At 39.2% G+C, this 19,822-nt stretch overlaps 3 protein-coding genes across 6 annotated transcripts in view; 2 read left to right on the top strand and 1 right to left on the bottom strand.

The window, feature by feature from the left end:
• Positions 1-19,822, top strand: part of LOC116303929 (TPR repeat-containing protein DDB_G0287407) — a 28,247-nt gene that overhangs the window by 1,036 nt on the left and 7,389 nt on the right. The window contains exons 2-22 of one of the 4 annotated variants that reach the window (XM_089040536.1): positions 519-566; positions 849-1,216; positions 1,588-1,656; positions 1,964-2,070; positions 2,580-2,713; positions 3,645-3,772; positions 4,397-4,522; positions 5,073-5,165; positions 5,273-5,329; positions 5,949-6,085; positions 6,207-6,315; positions 7,049-7,153; positions 7,263-7,436; positions 8,352-8,539; positions 8,658-8,869; positions 8,972-9,230; positions 9,625-9,730; positions 9,879-10,123; positions 10,794-10,926; positions 11,036-11,152; positions 11,869-12,003. In XM_089040536.1, the coding sequence (XP_088896662.1) occupies positions 986-1,216; positions 1,588-1,656; positions 1,964-2,070; positions 2,580-2,713; positions 3,645-3,772; positions 4,397-4,522; positions 5,073-5,165; positions 5,273-5,329; positions 5,949-6,085; positions 6,207-6,315; positions 7,049-7,153; positions 7,263-7,436; positions 8,352-8,539; positions 8,658-8,869; positions 8,972-9,230; positions 9,625-9,730; positions 9,879-10,123; positions 10,794-10,926; positions 11,036-11,152; positions 11,869-12,003 (2,865 nt within the window). In that variant the 5' untranslated portion in view covers positions 519-566; positions 849-985. The other 3 variants (XM_089040535.1, XM_089040534.1, XM_089040537.1) reach the window with 3 other exon arrangements.
• Positions 13,527-15,305, top strand: LOC148905381 (uncharacterized). The gene has a single exon (XM_089040464.1). The coding sequence runs from the start codon at positions 13,527-13,529 to the stop codon at positions 15,303-15,305; it is 1,779 nt and encodes a 592-aa protein (XP_088896590.1).
• LOC148905380 (uncharacterized) lies at positions 15,288-18,656 on the bottom strand. Its single transcript, XM_089040201.1, has 5 exons — positions 18,455-18,656; positions 18,058-18,389; positions 16,440-17,937; positions 16,222-16,391; positions 15,288-16,098 (listed from the first exon to the last, which is right to left on the bottom strand). Exons 1-5 carry the CDS (start codon positions 18,654-18,656, stop codon positions 15,388-15,390), a joined length of 2,913 nt encoding a protein of 970 aa, XP_088896327.1. The 3' UTR covers positions 15,288-15,387.

The raw sequence follows: 19,822 nt of genomic DNA, 5'->3' as shown, positions 1-19,822 counted from the left end.
ATACATCGCTCAACTTTACCAGACACCTAACTAGTATTTTAGATTTTTCGCTGGACTTCTAGATTATCCGGAGATCCGGTTTCCACCTGACCGATCCTGATTTTCTTTGTTGTAAAGCAAATAAAGCAAAGAGGGCTGGTCTAAACGTGGCTGGAGTCTTCAACTGATTTGGGAGACTGATCGCAAGCCATAAATTTTGGACAAATGAATATATTTTATATTACACAAAATAAACTACGAGACTCCTTAAGAATTTTTTATTAGACGGTTATTTCAATCATTTTCCGCAAAATCATGCACAAAAAAAAATTTTTTTTAATTGAAGCTTATAAATTGTTTTAAAAATGCTTGACATTCTAAAATTGATGTATGACGTAAATTTATTGTTATTGTTAAACTAACCCTGAAATGTTACTGTCACGATATCAAAAAGTCAAAAGTTTTAAAAGAGAAATCTGGGGCTTAGAATCTGGTGATTAATCGGATCCTCCATTCCATTCCTGAATTTTGCTCTAAAGGAATCCAAGATGGTGGGGAAAATGGCGCTAGGATTGATTTCTGTTCAGGTTAGTGATAAATACCGGAGTAATTCAGTCGTGTTTCAGATTAAATTGTCCATGGTTTGGTGATTGCGATTAATATAAGTCTCATAAACAATAGACCTCCTAATGATAACATTTGTTCTTAGTTCTAAATATTTTATGCACAATCAAGCCTATTGAAAACGGAACCTTGTTTGTTCGTCCTAGGTATATAAGCTTATTGGGTTCCTTCAATGAGTTTGGGCTCCCAAAAACTTTCTTTTTAAACTCGTAAAGGACCTTATACAACTTCATCTATGGGTTCAGGGGCATCTAGCTGCTGCAATTTCTCGAGAAAGAGGTCTTTCAAGCCTTCCAGTCCTACAAAATCGGGAAGCTTTCGAAGTGTTTCATCTGATTATCATGACGAGAAAGTCGAGTTGGCCGAGGATACGAATATTTTCATGTCAAGCAACGACATCGAAAAACAACCCTTGCTTTCTTATGCTGAAGCTGCTGCACTGAGGCCTTCGAGTCCTGAAACAATGTGGGATATTGTAGAGAAAACTTGTACAGAAGACAGTGCGTGGAAGCTGAAGTCCGTTCAAAATAGAAGAGGATGGAAAACCATTCGCCTCTTCGTCTCTTCTACTTTTAGAGACTTTCATGCGGAAAGAGAAGTGTTAGTCAAAGAGGTGCGTAATAAGAAAAAAATGTTTTGAAAATATGTATACAGTTTCAAAAGTTTCTAGATGGATCTTCTTGCTTTTGTGAACTTTTTAAATTTGATAAATTAATATCATAAAATTTAAAATGTTTTTGAAATTATTAATTATTTATATATATATACAAATTATTAAACTGTTTCACACTTGTGTAATAAAAGCTCATGCTATATTATTTTTTCCTTCAATTTGTTTACATAACGTTTGAAAGATAGTAAGTTTGACCCTCCATACCTCTGTCTGTCCATCCATCCATCCATCCGTCCGTCCGTCCGTCCATCCATCCATCCATCAATCTACCATCCATTATTCATTTATTCATTTCATGTCATTTTTGTCAGGTTTTTCCTGATCTGCGTCTCTGGTGTGAGGAGAGAAAGCTTCATCTTGTTGAGTGTGATCTTCGATGGGTAAGAAGTATTGCACAACATTGCTTTATCACACTATGGAATTTTTGACAAGACCACCAATTTTACCCACATCTTAAATAACATAACGATTATTTACCACTGCTGTCATTATTATACGCTGATTGATCAGGCAATATATGCACTGTTGTCTCAAAAGAAATTGTCCAGTACTTTTACATATACCTGTATGCACTGATTGATGGCAGTGTATATATAAATTTGTCTGATTTCCCTAGTGTTGCAATCATTGTCTTAATCAGTGCAGTAGATGGTGTTAAGCTTCTTTCTATGGCTTCTGCTATTCTAGGGTGTCCCTAAAGATTCGACAACAGAGGAAACAGTACGCATATGTCTAGGAGAGATAGATCGTTGTTACAAAGATAATGTTATGCCATACTTCTTGAATCTGACATGGTAATATACGAGATTACTATATGCATGCACTTTACACATATGATAGTAGCATTTCTAACTCATTTCTCTTAAGGTTGTGTGCACTTGTTGAAACCCCAAGACTAAAAAATTGAAGAAAATAAATTTGGAAATAATTGGCCAAAATCTTATTAGATAGGAAATAAATAAAAATAATAAATAAATGGGTTTTAGCTAGCAGTAGTATTTCTACAGAGTAGCTAGAACTTTTTTTCCACTGAAATTTCAATTGGAATCTAGAAGTTGAAAAGGAGAAAACCCATTGAATCCAGACAAAAACCCTTGAAGCAAAGGAGAGAACCAACAAGCAACTCTACTCTCATCCAACACCAAGACCAGAAATCGAACCTGGGTCAAATTGACAAGAGGCGAGCACTCTCCCACTATGCCCATCCATGCTTCACAAAGTGAGATTAATATTTCAATGGCTGTACAATGCTAATAGAAAAGAAGCAGCCAAATTAGAAATGTCATTCTGTTTTATTCCCTAGTGGTCGCTCAGGCTGGGTTCCAGATTTTGGAGACCTGACAGATAACCTTGCTGAACTTTATGGATGGGTGTACGGTCTGTCGTTAACTGAGATGGAGATAGTACATGGTGCATTTCGCAGATGTAATCCTAATGGTGAGAACTTTTTAAAAGAATCATAGGAAACAAACTTGTGTAATAACATTGTATTTGTCTGTTTTAGTCAGTTATTCTATTCATTCTACCATCATTTGTATCCATTCTCATCTCATTTATCCCGTCTATACATCCCATTGATCTCAACTATAAATGCAAGTCATCTTTTATCCTATGCTTATGTTAGTTCCCATTCTATCACCCCCCATTGGTTCTTCTATCCATTCTTTTCACTCATCCAACTCATTTATCAGTACTTTGGACATGCTTCAAGTGTAGCTTTCTCCTAAATGACCAAACTATTCTCGACCCATTTCAACCTGTGAATCCATCCATCCCATTCTTTCCCATCCCATCCAAAACCATCCCATCCCATCCCATCCATCCATCCCATCCATCTCATCCCATTCCATCCCATCCATCCATCCATCCCAGCCCATCCATCCCATGCATCTCATCCCATCCCATTCCTTCCCATCCCATCCCACCCCACCCATTCACTCATTTATCAGTACTTTGGACATGCTTCAAGCGTAGCTTTCTCATAAATGACCACACTATTCGCGACCCATTTCAACCTGTGAATCCAACCATCCCATTCTTTCCCATCCCATCCCATCCCATCCATTTCATCCCATCCCATTCCTTCCCATCCCATCCCACCCCACCCATTCACTCATTTATCAGTACTTTGGACATGCTTCAAGCGTAGCTTTCTCATAAATGACCACACTATTCGCGACCCATTTCAACCTGTGAATCCATCCATCCCATTCCATCCCACCCAATCACATCCATTCACTCATCCATCAGTACTTGGTTGAGCTTCAAGTGTAACTTTCTTATAATGACATAAAAATATTGAATAATTATTTTATCGCAAACCCCATTATTTCAGCTGATATAGATTTGTTTTTTACATGTTGTCCAGCTCTTTTCATGATACGAGATGACAAGTTTTGTAAGGACTTGCCCAATGAAGTGAAGGAGGCTTTTGTAGATGAGAAAAACCGACGCAAACCAGCAATACTCAAAAATATCATCAAAGCAAAATTCCCAGTTAGTATATAGACTGAGACCCTTTTATCTTATCTCTTTATAGCATAATTTCAAACCATGAGACAATTTTCAGTCTTGAGAATAAGATTCTTATTTATGTGTTTTCCTTGTGTCTTAATTCTCACGTGCAACTGGTAAACAAAGAAATGATACTCTAGGGAATGACACATGGTCTTGAGAACAAGATTCTTTGTTTGAGTTTTATCCATATTCAAGTGTCTTCTCGTGCACAACTGTTAAACAAAGAAATGATACTCTAGGGAATGACAAATCATTGGTCTGAAATGAGAAACTATAACAATGGCTCTATTTGCACCAGTGGGGGTGGGGGTGAGGTTTTTGCACTTTGGCATGGACATTCCGCCTAAACCACAGGAACCCCGACAGTATGCATTATGGAACACTCTTTTGTCGTAAAGGGGTCTTATTTTATTCTTATGACGACCACATAGAATTTCTAGAATATTTAACTTTTTTATCAAAAATAGTGCCTAGAAAGCTGAATGTTATGAGGAGGTGTATATACACCTTTCATCTTCCCCTTACAACCACTGTTGCACATAAAGAATTGCGCCATGCTATAAAGTCAGGTTTAGCAGTGTTTTCTTCCCATCTATTTTCTAGGCTCAAAATATTGCTTATTATGAGGTTGGATGTGATCCCAAGAATCTGGCTTTGGTGGCCAAGACCAAGGATGAGAGAGTGTTAAAGTTTAAAGGGCTTGACAGTGACTCTTTATTTTGTAAAACTGTAAGTGTAGTAATATGAAAACCAACCCTTTTTTTGCCATGTCAGTTCTGGTTTCCAATCATACATTTACTCCGATGAAGGACTAGCATCTGAAACGTTGTTAAGTTTTTTCATCTTTTCACTGTGTATAATTTACCCTTTTATCATTACTGTTTCATTAGAAACACCTACGCAGCTCACACTAGTTTTTAGCTAGTTATCTCTTCTCAATCATACATTATGTTTTGCTGTTCGTTTTCTTGATTTGCCTTGTCTTCCTTGCTTCCTTCCCTTATTCCTTTTATCCTTTCTTTCTCTCTTTCTTTCTTTTCCTCTTCTGCCTTCTTTCCATCTTCATGTATTCCTTCCTCCCAGTTGCCTTTTTTCTTCCTTCCTGTCTTTCCTAATTCCTTCCTTCTTTCTTTCATTCTTCCATCCATCTTGCTTTGATATAATTTCATTTACTGCAGAAAATTGGCATAATAATCTTTTCCAGTTGTTTTTTCAACCATAACTAGGCTATTAAAATTATGGTTTTGATGTTTTTGATTTATCCATTTTCATTTTCCAGGTTTTCAACTTTTTCAAGGAACGTATTGGCCATCAATACCCTCTTGACCCAACTCCAGAAGATCCCCTGGAAGCGCAGAGGAAAGCTCATGAGGTAACAATAACATCCTCATGATCTGATCTGACTTTGCATCTTTATTGAAGCAACCACAACAAATCATTTAATACAACTAACTGTTGTCATATTGTTTTCTTCTGCAGTCATTTGTAGATATATGCTCTGAAGTTGTTTTAGGAAGAGACAAGATCATAGCTGATGTGAGTAAAACAGTTTCCAACAATCCATACTCAGCCTTAAGATGTTCTTCGTTGACAGCTAGCTAAGGGACTGTTCATTTTTTTACTGGGGATGGGGTGGCCCGGGGGATGGGCGTACTCTTGCCCGTTTAGGGTAGGGATGTGCTGCTGAGCCCACTGAACCCTGACCCTGTTCCAGAGTAAAATCGCTGAAATTTATACCCTGTTACAGAGTAAGATTGCTGAAAACCATAACCTTTTCCGGTATTGTGAAAATAGATACCCTGTTCCAGAGAGGAGAGAGCTTGATTTCATATACCCTGTCCCAGAGCGAGCTGCAATTTTATATACCCTGTTCCAGAGTAGAATTGCTGAAAACCATACACTGTTTGGCAGCACATACCCGTATAGCGAATATAGGGGAGTACCCCCCCCCCGGGCGGGGTGGGGGATGGTATTTGGAATGGGAGGGGTGGGGGAATTGGTTATAACAAAAATCAGGAGACTAAAAGGAATTCAAATTTTGCAACACTAACGATAAACAGAACAGAAAACAATAGAAAGCTCTTTTACTGTGACTTTACTATGATGCCATTTAATTACACCTCCGCCCCCACCCCCCATGTTATTACTGTTTCAGATCGAAAGCTACATTGAAACAGACACTACTCAAGCTCCCTTGTTACTAGTGGGTAATGCTGGCTCAGGGAAATCAGCAATTATGGCTTGTATCGCAAGTAATGCCATATTCAAAGGGGCAAAACTCAAATGCGCAAGGTAAGTATACTGTTTCCTACCTTTGTACATTGATTTGTTCCTTCATTTGTTTGTTGGTTTGTTTGTTGCTTCTTTCATTTGTTTGTTTGTTTGTATATTTTTCCTCCTGTATAATTTCTAGACCTAAAGAAGGTTGGAAAGTATTCTTCCACTTCGTTGGAGCAACTCCTGGCTCCACAGATCTTGCATTCTTCCTTCAAAGATTAACAAGAGAATTAGGTTACTCCAAGGTACTGTTTGTTTTCCCACTTTTAGTTCACAGTTCAAACCCTGAAACAACCTCTCGGCAGGCTGATCTTAGTCAGAGCTCAAATTACTACTTTTCCCAGTAGAATGAGAAAGTTGCGATTTTTGTATTGCCTTTGTAGCATTTGTTATGTGAACTGTTAATGTGCATTTCAAATCAACCATGTGGTGCCAATGTTGTACCACATGGGCAAGTTTTTTACATCACGTAATTCAAACTTGACTGAATTTTAATCAAGTGTTGTAAAAAACCTGTCCACGTGGTACAACATTGGCATCACATGGTTGATTTTGAATGCACTTGTGGTTAACACGACAGACACTAAGATCAAACCCTGTCCCCCTTCCCTTCCTCCTCCTCCTCCCCCCTACCTCCCTGAGTCCTCAAAGAGCCACTACACAGGCTAATTGGAATTTAGTAAGTTTGGTTTTGCTCTATGAAGGAAAACTAGACTCCTCCTCTCCCCCCCCCCCCCCCCCCCCCCACCCACCCACCCTCCTGAGTCCTCAAAGAGCCACTACACAGGCTAATTGGAATTTAGCAAGTTTGGTTTTGCTCTAAGAAGGAAAACTAGACAACCTGAAGAAAAACAATTGAATCAAGGCCAGATGACCAAACATATGCATCTTTAGCATAGAGATGCAGAGTCAAGGGAAATTCTTCAGTAAAAATGCATTATTCATAATTTTATGTTGAATGCTTTTTATTGTTTATAGACAGAAGTGGCAAGTGATTTGGACTCCTTGATCCAGATGACAAATAGTCTGTTGTCAAATGACAATACCAAACCAGCTATTATAGTAATAGATGCTATAAACCAGGTATATAGACTAGTGCAGAGTACTATTCGCACTGTAACAAATAATTTGGCAAAAACCCCTTGAGTTAAAATGGACACTCCCAAGGTATGTTATTTTCAACTATTTTCAGCTTGATGAAGACAAGATTCATTTCCTGCCTCGCTGGTTGCCTGAGACATTATCCCCCAATGTACGAGTCATCATGTCCATGATTGATCAGACAGAATGCCACAGGATGGTTAGAGCCTACAAATCGGGACCTAAAGAAATCATATGTGGAGAGCTAGACTACAATTCCCGACAGGTTGGGAGAAATATTACCCTGTTTTTGTTTTTGTTTTTTTTTTGTTGTTGTTTTTTTCTTTTGTTTTTTGTTTGTTTTTGTTTAACAGGCCGTTTTCCTAAGGTTGCGTGTGCATCCAACTTGACGGGCCACAAAACTGAAAATGCAAATTCAGTAAAATTGAGAAGCCAGTTTTATATTTAAAGAGGAGAATAATCAATTTTATGAATTCTTATCGAAAAAAAAATTCATAGCAATGCATGATAATTACTCATGTTCTGGTATCGTAGGTCCGTCAAGTTCCTCAAATTTGGATAAACATGCAACCTTGGGAAAGTGGTCTATTGTATTTATAAGACCATATACCGTGTTTTGTGCTGCTTTTTATTTTGACAAAACTATGCACTGAATGACAAAAGCTTACAAGCCAACACTTTTCCCATACAAATACTTGATAAAATATTTGATTATATTTAATGTCATTTCTTCTATGGTAATCATTTCGAGCTAAAACTTTGCCGTCCTACTAAATTTGACGTGCGCTTTTCATTTCTGGAGTTCATTTTGACTCATTTGCTCGTTTTAATTGAATGGGGTCTATAGGTGCTATACAGTAGTATTTGTATGGCCGTGAAAAAATCGGCCTATGCATTGCCATGTCACAACCGTGTTTGTGCTGTGAGCTTTTGACAGTCATATGAAAACTGCTGTATAGACGCCTTGTAGTTCCTTACCTGGTTTGGACCATGGAGGGGCTTTAACGTTAATGCATCCCATCCCTTACCATTACCACTACTACTACCCTCAAAGTTTTGACATAACAGGCCTTATTCTAAGAGTAGTGTCGTTGCTTCCCCCCCCCCCCCCCCCCCCTCTCTCTCCCCCGAAAATGCCAAACATGGAAGTCTCATGTATTTCAATTTTGTGTCCAAACAGGCTATAGTAGAGAACATCCTAAGGCTATACAGTAAACGCCTGGATGAACACCAGATGGAACTCCTCCTCAAAAAAGAAGGTTCTGCCAACCCATTGTGGTTAACCCTTGCCTGTGAGGAGCTGAGAGTGTTTGGACACTTCAACCAGATGGATGAGAAGATTATGAGTCTGGAGGATGATCTTATCAGGTATAAAGTGAACCAAAATCAAACCTCGCTCCACTCCTGGCACTTACTTGCTTTATGAATAAACGAAGAATGTGGACATCAACTAATTAGATGTCTTTAATATCCGTTTTCTCTTCAGTCTCGAGGAGCAGTTGTTGATGCGCTTTGAGAAGGAAAATGGGGGACCTGTGGTTATTGCCACCATGTGTTTACTGGAAACATCACGTCATGGTCTCCTAGAGACAGAACTTCTGGAGATGTTGGCAGACGAGAACATGCTGGTACCGCCTGAATACGTTGAAGAAGAAACTTTGACAGCTGAAAAAACTGATGAACTTGAAGCACCAAGAGGTATATTATTTCTTTAGCTTCAGCAAAGGGGTAACTGTGGAACCGTTTCCACAGGAAGCCCGTCATCGGGATTAACAAATTGTGGGATTAATTACTTTCCAGGTCTTGACATGAATGAAGGAGACGCCGTTGCCTCCAAACTTCAAAAAGAAGTTGACGAGACTTACGTAGTGAAGAAGGACGAGGACGAGGAAAAGGAAATAAAGAAAACTACAAAGAAGAAAACCAAGAAGTTTCTTTCAGCAGCAAAGTCGGCCCTAGTCTACCGAGCCTTGAAGCCACTTCTCCGTCCGTGTGGAGACTTGGGCGAGGGTCGGTTTGACTTTTATCATCGCTCTATCAGTAAAGCTGTGAGAAAAAGGTAGGTTTGAAAACATTGAAGGTCACTTTCTTTAGAAAATTTAAAATTTTTAGAACAGTTCTCAAAGTACTTCTAGTCTGGTCCAATCAGAATATAACAAATCCCGCAACGTTATATCAACATGTTTGACACTGAAGGGGCTTCCTCTACGAACCAATCAAATCGCATGTCATCTAATCATCGTGTGCTTGACACTCTAGGACTTTAAATCTAAACCAATCAGAATTCTAGAAATCACACAGCTTCCAATCATAGTGCTTTACTGTCAAAATATCTTTTACTATATATAAATCAATCAAAATACAAGAAAGCACGGATCATCGAATAGCAAGGCTTCAGTTCAAAAGCCATTCAGGAATACTATGTCCTCTTACAATGTATTATGTTGCATCAGGTATTTCAGTGGCGCTGAAGGCTACGTCAAGCACCAGTACGCGTTCTGGCATGGAAGACATGCGGAGTATTTTGAAAGTTGCGATGACTATGACAGAAAATCAGAGGTAAGGAATTATCTAAAAAATATATATTTAATATATTGATATACATTTTTTTATTATTAAAATTATTTAGACTGAAATACGCATGCTCAGATGTAGTGTTTCTATTGGTTCAAGCCCTAACCGGAAATTATGTCACGATTTTCCATAGGAACTACCATACCATCTGGAGCAGCTTCTTGACCACAATCGTCTGACACGGTGTCTGTTAGACTGGGAGATCTTCCAGCGATTATACTCCGAAGACTTCAGTATTGATTTACTGAGTTCATGGCAGAAGGCTGGAGGTTACGCTGCAGCTTCTCTGCTCTACAAAGAATCGTTGAATGTTCTAAAGATTGCTGAAGTACCTCTGGAAGAATACGCCAAGAAGATGGAAATGGTTATCACCTTCCTGTGAGTCATATTTCTTTTTTCTTTTTCTTTTTTTCTTTTTTAAGTTATATTTCATTTTCTTACTTATTTCCTTCCTATCTTTCTTGCATTTCCCTTTCCTTTCATTATCTTTCCTTCCCTTTCCTTGTATTCCATTTCCTATTCTTCTATTCCCTTTTCTTCCTTATCTTTCCATTTCTTTCTTTTTCCTTTCTCGTCTTTTCTCTCATTCTCTTTTCTTCCTTCATTTCTTCTCCTCTTCTCTGCTATCATTTTCTTTCCATTTCCTTACTTCCCTTTCTTCTATCCTATTCCTTCTCCCCCTTCTCTCTTGCTGTCCGGTCTTTCCCTCCTTTTCGCACTTATTCGGAAGCTCGGGTGGCGTAGCGGTGAGAGTGCTCACCTCTCACCAATGCGACCCAGGTTCGACTCCTGACGAGCTCGGTGTTGTATGTTAGTAGAGTTGTTTGTTGGTTCTCTCCTGTGCTTAGTTCAAGGGTTTTCCGGGTTCTCCGGCTTTCCTCCCTCCGCAAAAATCAACTTCTAAATTCCAATTGGAATCCAGTGGAAGAAGAGCCACTCTGTGGAATCCACTGTTAATCCCATTATTTATTTATTTATTTATTTAGAGCCACGATTAGAATCAATATATAATCATGTTGTTCCACTTACCCTATACACGTATTAATAGCATTCAAGCTGGCCAGTACGAAGAGTCGTTCGACCTGCTCAGTGATCTCATTAAAATCGAGGAAAGTGAACTCGGCGCGAGGACAGACAAAATGGCGGACATCTACCATCTAATGGCGAAAACGAAAAGCGAGGTAAAGGACACGTTACGGGGCCGTCTTATATACTATTGTCTCTGACTTTAGTTACTTTTTTATTCACGGACTTTTCGGAAAGATAAGATTTTGTTCATATTATATTTAGATCGTGAAAAATCACAATTTTGTCACGATGGCTCAGCTCGAAGACGATAAAGAAGTCGTGGCTATTGCAAAAAAGTCGCTTTCTTATCGAGAACAACTGAAAGGAGAAGAGCATGAGGTGAGTATTGGTACTATGTTTAACCGAAAGATGAATGCAAGTGCTCGCTCACTCACCTCGTACAGGGCCAGATGCATATGCGATTTGGCAGATAGAAGATACGACCTCTGCGATCTGGCAGATAAAAGAAATGGCAGGCTTGATCACGGGATCTCCTCTTGCAATTCGTCCAATACAATAAACTTGCTCGCGCGTGCGCATTGACGTTTCTCCTCTGAGTCGTGATTCATCGTGAAATTTGACAGAGATGCTGTTGCAGCAAACTAATTAGCAATTAAAAAAAAAAAGAATTGGTATAATGATGAACTTTATTTACACTCTTCATATAATCTATGAAAACCTAAAATTAGTAAAATATAGGATATATTAATTATAATAACAATCTATTAAAATATTTATTAAAAATTTATCTACTGATTAGCAATTATCCCGAATGCCGGGTCTATTGACTAATAGGTTATGAGGTATAGAGGACTAATTGCTTGAGTCAAATCCAACTAGTCAGTCAAATATATAGATGCATGCAAGATTTGAATGAAAGTTAAATTTAATGGTTTGGTTTTCAAAGCCTTTTGGCATTTTTTGCTATTAGTAGGATATAACTTTTTAATATGACCCAGGAGTAGCTCATCCAATCAGAACGCAGCATTGATGATAGACCACTGATTGGATTTGAGCAAAAGAATTTATTGTTTTTTCCCGTATTTTTCTTTCAGCACAAGAAAGCCATGTTATGCATCATCATCACCCATCACTTGGCAATTGTAGCAGATCTGGAATCGAAAAATGGTGCAAAGCATAGAGCGGAATGCTTCAAGATTATAGACGACTCAATAGCCATCTTCGAAAAAGTAATTTATTTTTCGTTTTTCTTTCGTCTTGCTCATTTCTGTTATTGTTACTGTGCGTCATCGTTATCACCTTTATCGTCATCTATCACGTCATCACCATCATCATTACCATCACCATCACAATGATCACCATCATCATAATAACCATCATCATCACCATCATCATCACCACCACCATCATCACCATCATCATCACCACCACCATCATCACCATCACAATGATCACCATCATCATCAACGTTTCCCAAAATCAATGATATCATGTCTTGAACCTTATAGGACATTGTACGACTCGTTATTCGATTGACACCAAGTTAGTGATAGTTAGAAAGGTATCATTTTATCGATAGTTGCTTTAATTTTCGTTCAAAGTCACTTGAGATCGTCAAATTCCGACTATTTGTTCCTCGTAGTTTTGTTTATGTTCCCTTTGCTTATTCAGAACTGAATACATTAGGTGTCTAGAGGACCAAGTATTATTTGTTGAGTGCAAATCGGAACATAGATAGTTGTTAATCGGAACAAAATGTTCTCTTTAGTTGAACACAGGAACAGCAAGGTTCCTTTAAGCTGAAAATTGTTCCTATTCAATGTATTATCGGAACGAGTGGTCCTCATTTGTGTTCCTTTGAACATTGATTGTTCCATTTTGCATGCAAGGGAACACCTGTTCCCTTGTTGAAGAGTTCCTTTTTTCAAAAGTGTTCCTATTTGACAACAACAGGAACAAACGTTCCTATCGTTGACATCTCAATTAGGAACACAATGTTGACTGTTCTTGGTACATTGACAAAAAGACAATAAAACGAACAGTACAGGACGAGTTCAAACATGCTCATGCATGACTGTACGTGTCTGGGCAAGTCTCAAACAATGCAGAACAAGTTTAAATATGTCCAGGCATGTATAGACATGACTGCGCATGTCTGGGCAAGTCTTTAACAATACAGGTCAAGTTTAAATATGTCCAGGCATGTATAGACATGACTGCGCATGTCTGGGCAAGTCTTTAACAATACAGGTCAAGTTTAAACATGTCCAGGCATGTATAGACATGACTGCGCATGTCTGGGCAAGTCTTTAACAATACAGGTCAAGTTTAAACATGTCCAGGCATGTATAGACATGACTGCGCATGTCTGGGCAAGTCTTTAACAATACAGGTCAAGTTTAAACATGTCCAGGCATGTATAGACATGACTGCGCATGTTTGGGCAGACAAGCTCAAACATGCTTAGTGGTATTGTGTATGGTCAGCATAAAAGAACAAAGGCTATTCGGGCAAGTTCAGGCAAATTTAGGCATTACAATATAAGTTTGGGCATTTCCATAATCATTTTTCTTTTTAATCGATCTAAATTAATGGAATAGAAGAGAAGACAAAAACCTGTTTATCATATAAGATCATAGTTTCTTATAGTAACCAATGACTTTTGAGATTCGGTCTCTTGGGGTATATGAAAGTTATAAAAGCAAATATTCCAGTAACTATGAATGAAGTTGAGGTCATAGGTAAATCAATGATGAGTAAGCACAGTAGAGAAATCGATTGGTCGAAAATCAACGGCGCCTTGCCGAAACCAAAAAGATTACATTTAGAAGAAGACGAAGAAGATGGCCTTTTCCACTGTCCAGTGCCATCATGCAACCATGATGCATTTGGGACACGAAGAGGATGCAGAAAACATGTGAAAAAGAAACATCGTTGGTTTTATTTTTTCGACGAACAGCCTGATGTATCCACTCAAACAACATCCAATTCTGGCGATGAGAAAGTCAACCCAACTCAAGCAAGTCAAAGTGTCAAAAAAATCGTTCCATGCTTTGATATTTCAAGTACTCTTGGCAAAGAATTTGAGAAATGGTTGATTGGAAGCGGTGGGGGATGCAAAACTCCAAAACAGGCTCAACAAATTATTCGAAAAAGTTTTAAGTTTTTGAAATTTTGTTGTGAAGACGACGACGACGAAGAAGACTTAAGTTGGGACATAGTGGATTTCTGCTTGAGTTCACCTAGTTTCATTTTCAAATTTGCGGATGCCATGCAGACGGATTGGGGACTGGGTCATGCAGGTCGCGTTGGATACTTGGATGCTATATCAGACTTGCTAGATTTCCGCAAGATCCATGGCACATCATCCGATACGGTTTTGCGAAATCAAACGTGCACCGAGGTCTATTTGAAGAGAGCACGTAAAACAGTGGCCAAAATGATGAGACTACAATGGACCAATGATCTGGACATTGAAACACTCGAAGCTAAGGGCCACTGGGCCACAATGGAAGAGTTGTTACAAGTGATCACCTATCACCTTCCGCGATATGAATGCGTGCTTAAAGTGTGTCGAGAAACACCTGACAAGGTGACCCCTTCAGACTTGTCGTTTGCTACCAAATTTGTGGCCGTGTATTTGTTTATTAAAGTTAAGGGTTCTCGTCCAATGACTTATCAGTATTTGACAGTGGACATGGTCGAATCGGCCAAAAGCAATGGGGGTTTCATTGACCAGAAAAAATTCAAGACCACCTCCAAGTATGGATTTGATTCATTGTACTTGACCGACACCAGCATGCAAGTGTTGGATGGATACATTAATGTCATACGACCTCATCTAAAACCAGTCTGCGAATACGTTCTCGTTACCAGGAACGGCAGTCAGCACAGTAAAATCGGACAACTGATGAGCAAATTAGTATTCGATGCAACTGGCAAGTACATTCATCCGACGCGATACCGTCAAATCGTCGAAACGGCCAGTCGGAAACACCTCGAAAGCAACGAACAATGCACGATTTCCGAAGATCAAAAGCACAGCTCTGTTGTAGCTAGGGTACATTATCAAAAACGAAGGTCTCGCGAAGTTGCCACGAAGGCTCACGAATATCTGAAAAAATTGCACGGAGAAAAAGGGACTGAGTTGACCAACGATGTTCGTTCTCGACTCTCAAACGATTTGGCGAGCAATTCACTCGGTCAAGATCCCCCCGTTGTCGAAAAACCGAACTCCAACGAGCCGACTGTCGTCGGAAATGTCCAAGTGACTGGATCATCGTCGCAACTTCAATGCGAGAAAAACGACTTCGAGCCTGAACCTCCGAGATCTACTACTGACAAGCCAAAGAAAAGGAAACTGCTTCTCTTCACACCGATCGAAGATGAATTCTTAAAAGCAGGGATAAAACGATATGGCTTTGGACAATGGACGGCTATTTTGAGGGACTCTAGCTACAAGTTTCAAGAGGGACGAACAGCAAACTCGTTGTTAAATCGCGCTTTGCGAAAGTTTAACTCAAATAAATAAACTTTATTGATTGTCAGTTTGAATCAATGTAGATCCTTTATTAGTGTTTTATTAGTATTATTTACTAGTCATTATCTAAGTTTCACTGAACTTTTCTATTGGTTTCATGAAATAGGGAAGTTATCCTGGGTCTCTTGGCATTATTCTCACTTGTCCTGTCCTCTTGAGAGTCTTCTTTGCGCCTTTTCATTTGGTCACTTATAAAACCCTCGTGTTCTTGAGATCGCGCGGTCAAAAGGGATTGACTTGGTACGTCTGCCGACCCTTCCTGATCGGATATTGCTAAGACGTGTGGGGTGAACGGCAAGGCATTATGCAATGAGGTAACCAGATGCTTCATGTTATCTTCTAGTAGACCCCATTCGACACACTTTTTTCGCCTCTCCAAAACTGCTTTTTCGCACTTGAACAACTTTAGATTGGTGAAGTGGGTTTTCAGCTTGTCACTCAAAATCTCCTGTAAACAATTTGTGGACTTCCGTTGGGTTGTGTTGGTTGGATCGGACTGCAGTTTTAAGACGCAGGCGTATAGTTTGCGCTCGGTTCTTTCCACCCATGGATTTTCAAAAGCGGTCTTTATCTTATTGTCTTCTTCTCGTTCTCTCTTCTCTAGCAATTTCTGGTGGATGGCTTCCAATTCTTGCTGGATTTGTGGGGGCATGGGTTCCATGTCATCTCTCGGAAGGAGATCTACGCTTTCCCTCGACACTCCTTTCGACTCTAGGATTTCCTGTCTTCGTCTGTATTCTCTTTCTTTGCGCTCCTTTTCTTCTCGCATCCTTTCAACATGGCCCTAAGAGAATCGGAACAATTGGATATTGATCCATCAATGACATAAAAGGGTATGTAAGTTAAATAAACAGAAACATTCAATACGTGGACGTGGTAACAGAAAAACAACCCAATACCAACTAACCTGGAGAAGTTGCTGGAGCTGTCGATAACGCAGCGAATTCGAAGAACACTGTCTTAGTGTTTTCTTCAAAGTGCGGACCATACTTTTATCTTTCTCAGAGTCTTCTTGGAACTCTCCTGACAGCAATGAATCCTGTGTTTCGTCGTCGTCTTCCTCCTCCTCCTCCTCCTCCTCCTCCTCCTCCTCCTCCTCCTCCTCCTCCTCCTCCTCCTCCTCGCCGCTCTCGTTAATGTCGTCATCACCTTGTTGACGGCCGATCATCGGCGAGGTGTCATTTGTCAATACATCTTTGAAGACCAGTGATCTTAAAGCTTCTTTCTCAGACTCCTTGAGAAAACCTTCCTGTGTATCAGACTCCTCCTGGTGTTCGCTGTCATCCGTGCCACTGTCCACCTCATCCTCTGCTGGGCGTGCTTTCGATGCCGCCCAAACTATGCACTCCATTGGATGTCTTTGGAGCCATTCTGCGGCTCGCTTCTTCAGTCGTGGAAGACTCTTGAACGTGTACGTCCTAAGTCTGCGCTCCATGGCTGGTTGATGTTCTGGCTCGAACTCGAGCTTGTTTTGGGCTGTAATGATCATGGGACATCGATTTATGAACGACTTGGCTGTTCGGTATTTCACGTCATGCGCAGCGTAACCTCCCTGAGTGAGTATTTTCCAGTCATCGATGTCTAAGGTTGACGGCGTGGCTTCGTCGATGAACACCACTTCAGTGTAATCTGTAATCATGGCTTTGTTAAACACTCGTTGTTTGGTGATGGTAGCAATGTTTTGATGGTGTATGACGCCGAGCAGTGGAATAAATAAGCTCGTCTTGCCACTGTTTGTATCCCCGACGAGGCATGGCACCTTTTCCTTGGGCTTTTTCTTATTATAGTTCAGCAATTTCAAAAAGTCCTGGCAGAAAATTTCAATTTCCACTTCACTCAGACTATTTTCCAGAATCTCTCGAAAGTACTTGGGGTTGGGCTCCTTCGCATGGTCAAAAGGACAAAACGCTCTGGGCGTGATTTGTCCGATGTCTTTTTCGTCAATTGCATGGTCAACAAATCGACGTCCTTTGATTGACCAACAGTAGCCATCATTCACTTCGATGAGGTCGTAATCCACATTTATTGGTCGGATGACTTCACAAAAGGGGTCGGACAGGATATCAATCACCTTCTTCATGTCCTTTAGGAGGCGCGCCTTGAAATCATCATTGGCTGCTAGAATGTTCACAAAAGGTCTGGGGTCACACTTGTACGAGTAAGTGTATTTTGATTTTTCCATGTGCTTGTATATTTTACCACGATAAACTGCATAGCCTAAGGTTTTCATGGCGATCCCGATGTCGTTGATGAGCACTGTGAGATGGTCACAAAACCTTTGGGATTGATCTTGATCCTCGGCAGACTCTTGCGTCTTGCTGGAATTTGATTCCTCAAAGCCAAATTTGTCGATGTTTAGTTTAGCACTCTCCAACTTCAAGATGGCTTCTTGGAGGCAGCTCTGGAATGCTTTGTTTACTAGCGTAACTCTGACTACGCTCTCAGTAACAATACAGTCATCCACTATATCCATGCTGTCGCTCATGTAGTGCGATGCCTCGGCTTTCAAAAGTGATTGGTACGAGGAATTCACAAGGTCTCTCATAAAAGGATTTCTGTGGTCCTTCAGCACTTTATATAATTCTTTCAATGCGGCGGATTCTCTGCTTTCCTGAAACTTCACCTGACATTGAATGAAACACAAAATATAATTAGGTAATCTAAGATTAATTAATCAACAGTAATCATAGAAAGCTACCAATCTTGACGTATTACTGGCTAAAACGTTGAGTCCAAACATTACCTGATTAGCTACTGTTTCCACGCCACACTCTAGTAAAACTCTATGCACTATAAGTGGATTAGCCGGCGCTCCGTTTGGCGTAGTCAACGCAATCCAATACCCAACCGCTGGAGACAACTTTTTATCAACCAAGGTTTGATTGGCCGCTATCCATCCTTGGCTTGTTCCACCAGCAATCAACTGACTTGCCGTAATTTCTTCATCATCTTCACTTTCGTCGTCATCTTCAGCTACATCTGTGCCCTTGGCCCGAGTCTTTTGGCCTACACTTTTCCGACTTTGTGTTGTTATACTACTAAAGAAAAATGCAACGTTTCTTATCCCTGAAAAAGAAATGCAAAGGGTGAATGTTCAGTAAAGCAAATCGTTAATTGCGAGAACAAAATGCAACACTTACCAAGCAATGCTTTGTCACACGTATCTCTCGTGAGACAAACGTTAAGCCATGCGCTTTCTAATCCTTGATCACGGACTTCTGGACAACACTTGGCACTTATGATGCTGCATTTTCCGGATATGATGGGACTCAAGTAACATAACGCAGCTCCCTTGATAGCCTCACTGTTCAGCTGTCTACACGGATTCTTCGTTCGTCTCATCTTGTAGTGATATTGTGGCAAATGTGGAACTGACTTATATAGGGCCAAATGTGTAAAGTCACAATGAATAAATCTGACGGCACCGTTCGATTTAGTTCCTTAAAAGGTCTGAACTATGAAATGACCCAACCCATATGGGACCATTGAAACTCGTATAAAGCATGTCTTGAAAATAAAAGTATAAACATCCATACTACTGGGACCTTAGGTAAGCAATTTTACAAAATTGAACAGAAGGAACAATAAGAAACTGCGAACATTCCATACACATTCTTGTTGATTTCACACGTCTTCAGCATATGCTAACCATATACATTTGACAGAGTTCGATCCCTAATATTCAAATTATAATACATTCCTTGCGTGCCCTGTGCAAAAGTTATTTCTTATTGATAGATTTCAGGGATTTCACGGAACTCACATCCGTATAATACATAGTATCGTGATAGGAAAAAACAAAAATATAAAGAGGAGTACTGCGCTAATCAGTCATTCTAATACATAAATACTGCAAGTACATTCCTAGAGTGCCCTTTGCGAAAGTTATTTCTTATTGATAGATTTTAGGGATTTCACGGAACTCGATCCGTATAATACATAGTATCGTGATAGGAAAAAACATAAAAAGAAGAGTACTGCGCTAATCAGTCATTCTAATACATAAATACTGCAAGTACATTCCTAGAGTGCCCTTTGCGAAAGTTATTTCTTATTGATAGATTTTAGGGATTTCACGGAACTCAATCCGTATAATACATGGTATCGTGATAGGAAAGAAACATAAAGATGAAGAGTACTACTATACTATACTATTATTATAAGAATAGTATAATATTAATATTATATATATACATTATATATATATTTTTTATATATTATAATTATATATCATATCTATCATATACAATATATATTATATAACATAATAATATGAAAAGTATTTTTATGTGACTGGAATACATGGAATTAACGGATTCAGTTCCATAATATCCATCATATCCTCCTATATAAAATAAACTTTATATATATATTATATATATATATATTACATATATTTTATATATCATATATATTATATATTATATATATAAATATTATATAACATAATAATATGAAAAGTATTTTTATATGACTGGAATACATGGAATTAACGGATTCAGTTCCAT

Source organism: Actinia tenebrosa, unplaced genomic scaffold, assembly GCF_029948245.1.
Source record: "Actinia tenebrosa isolate PJP-AT-01 unplaced genomic scaffold, QUT_ActTen_1.0 PGA_scaffold7__59_contigs__length_16204524, whole genome shotgun sequence".
In the NCBI taxonomy this organism is placed as follows: Eukaryota; Metazoa; Cnidaria; class Anthozoa; order Actiniaria; family Actiniidae; genus Actinia; species Actinia tenebrosa.
Note: the sequence above shows the minus strand (reverse complement) of the source record. Positions and strands in the feature narration are given on the sequence as shown.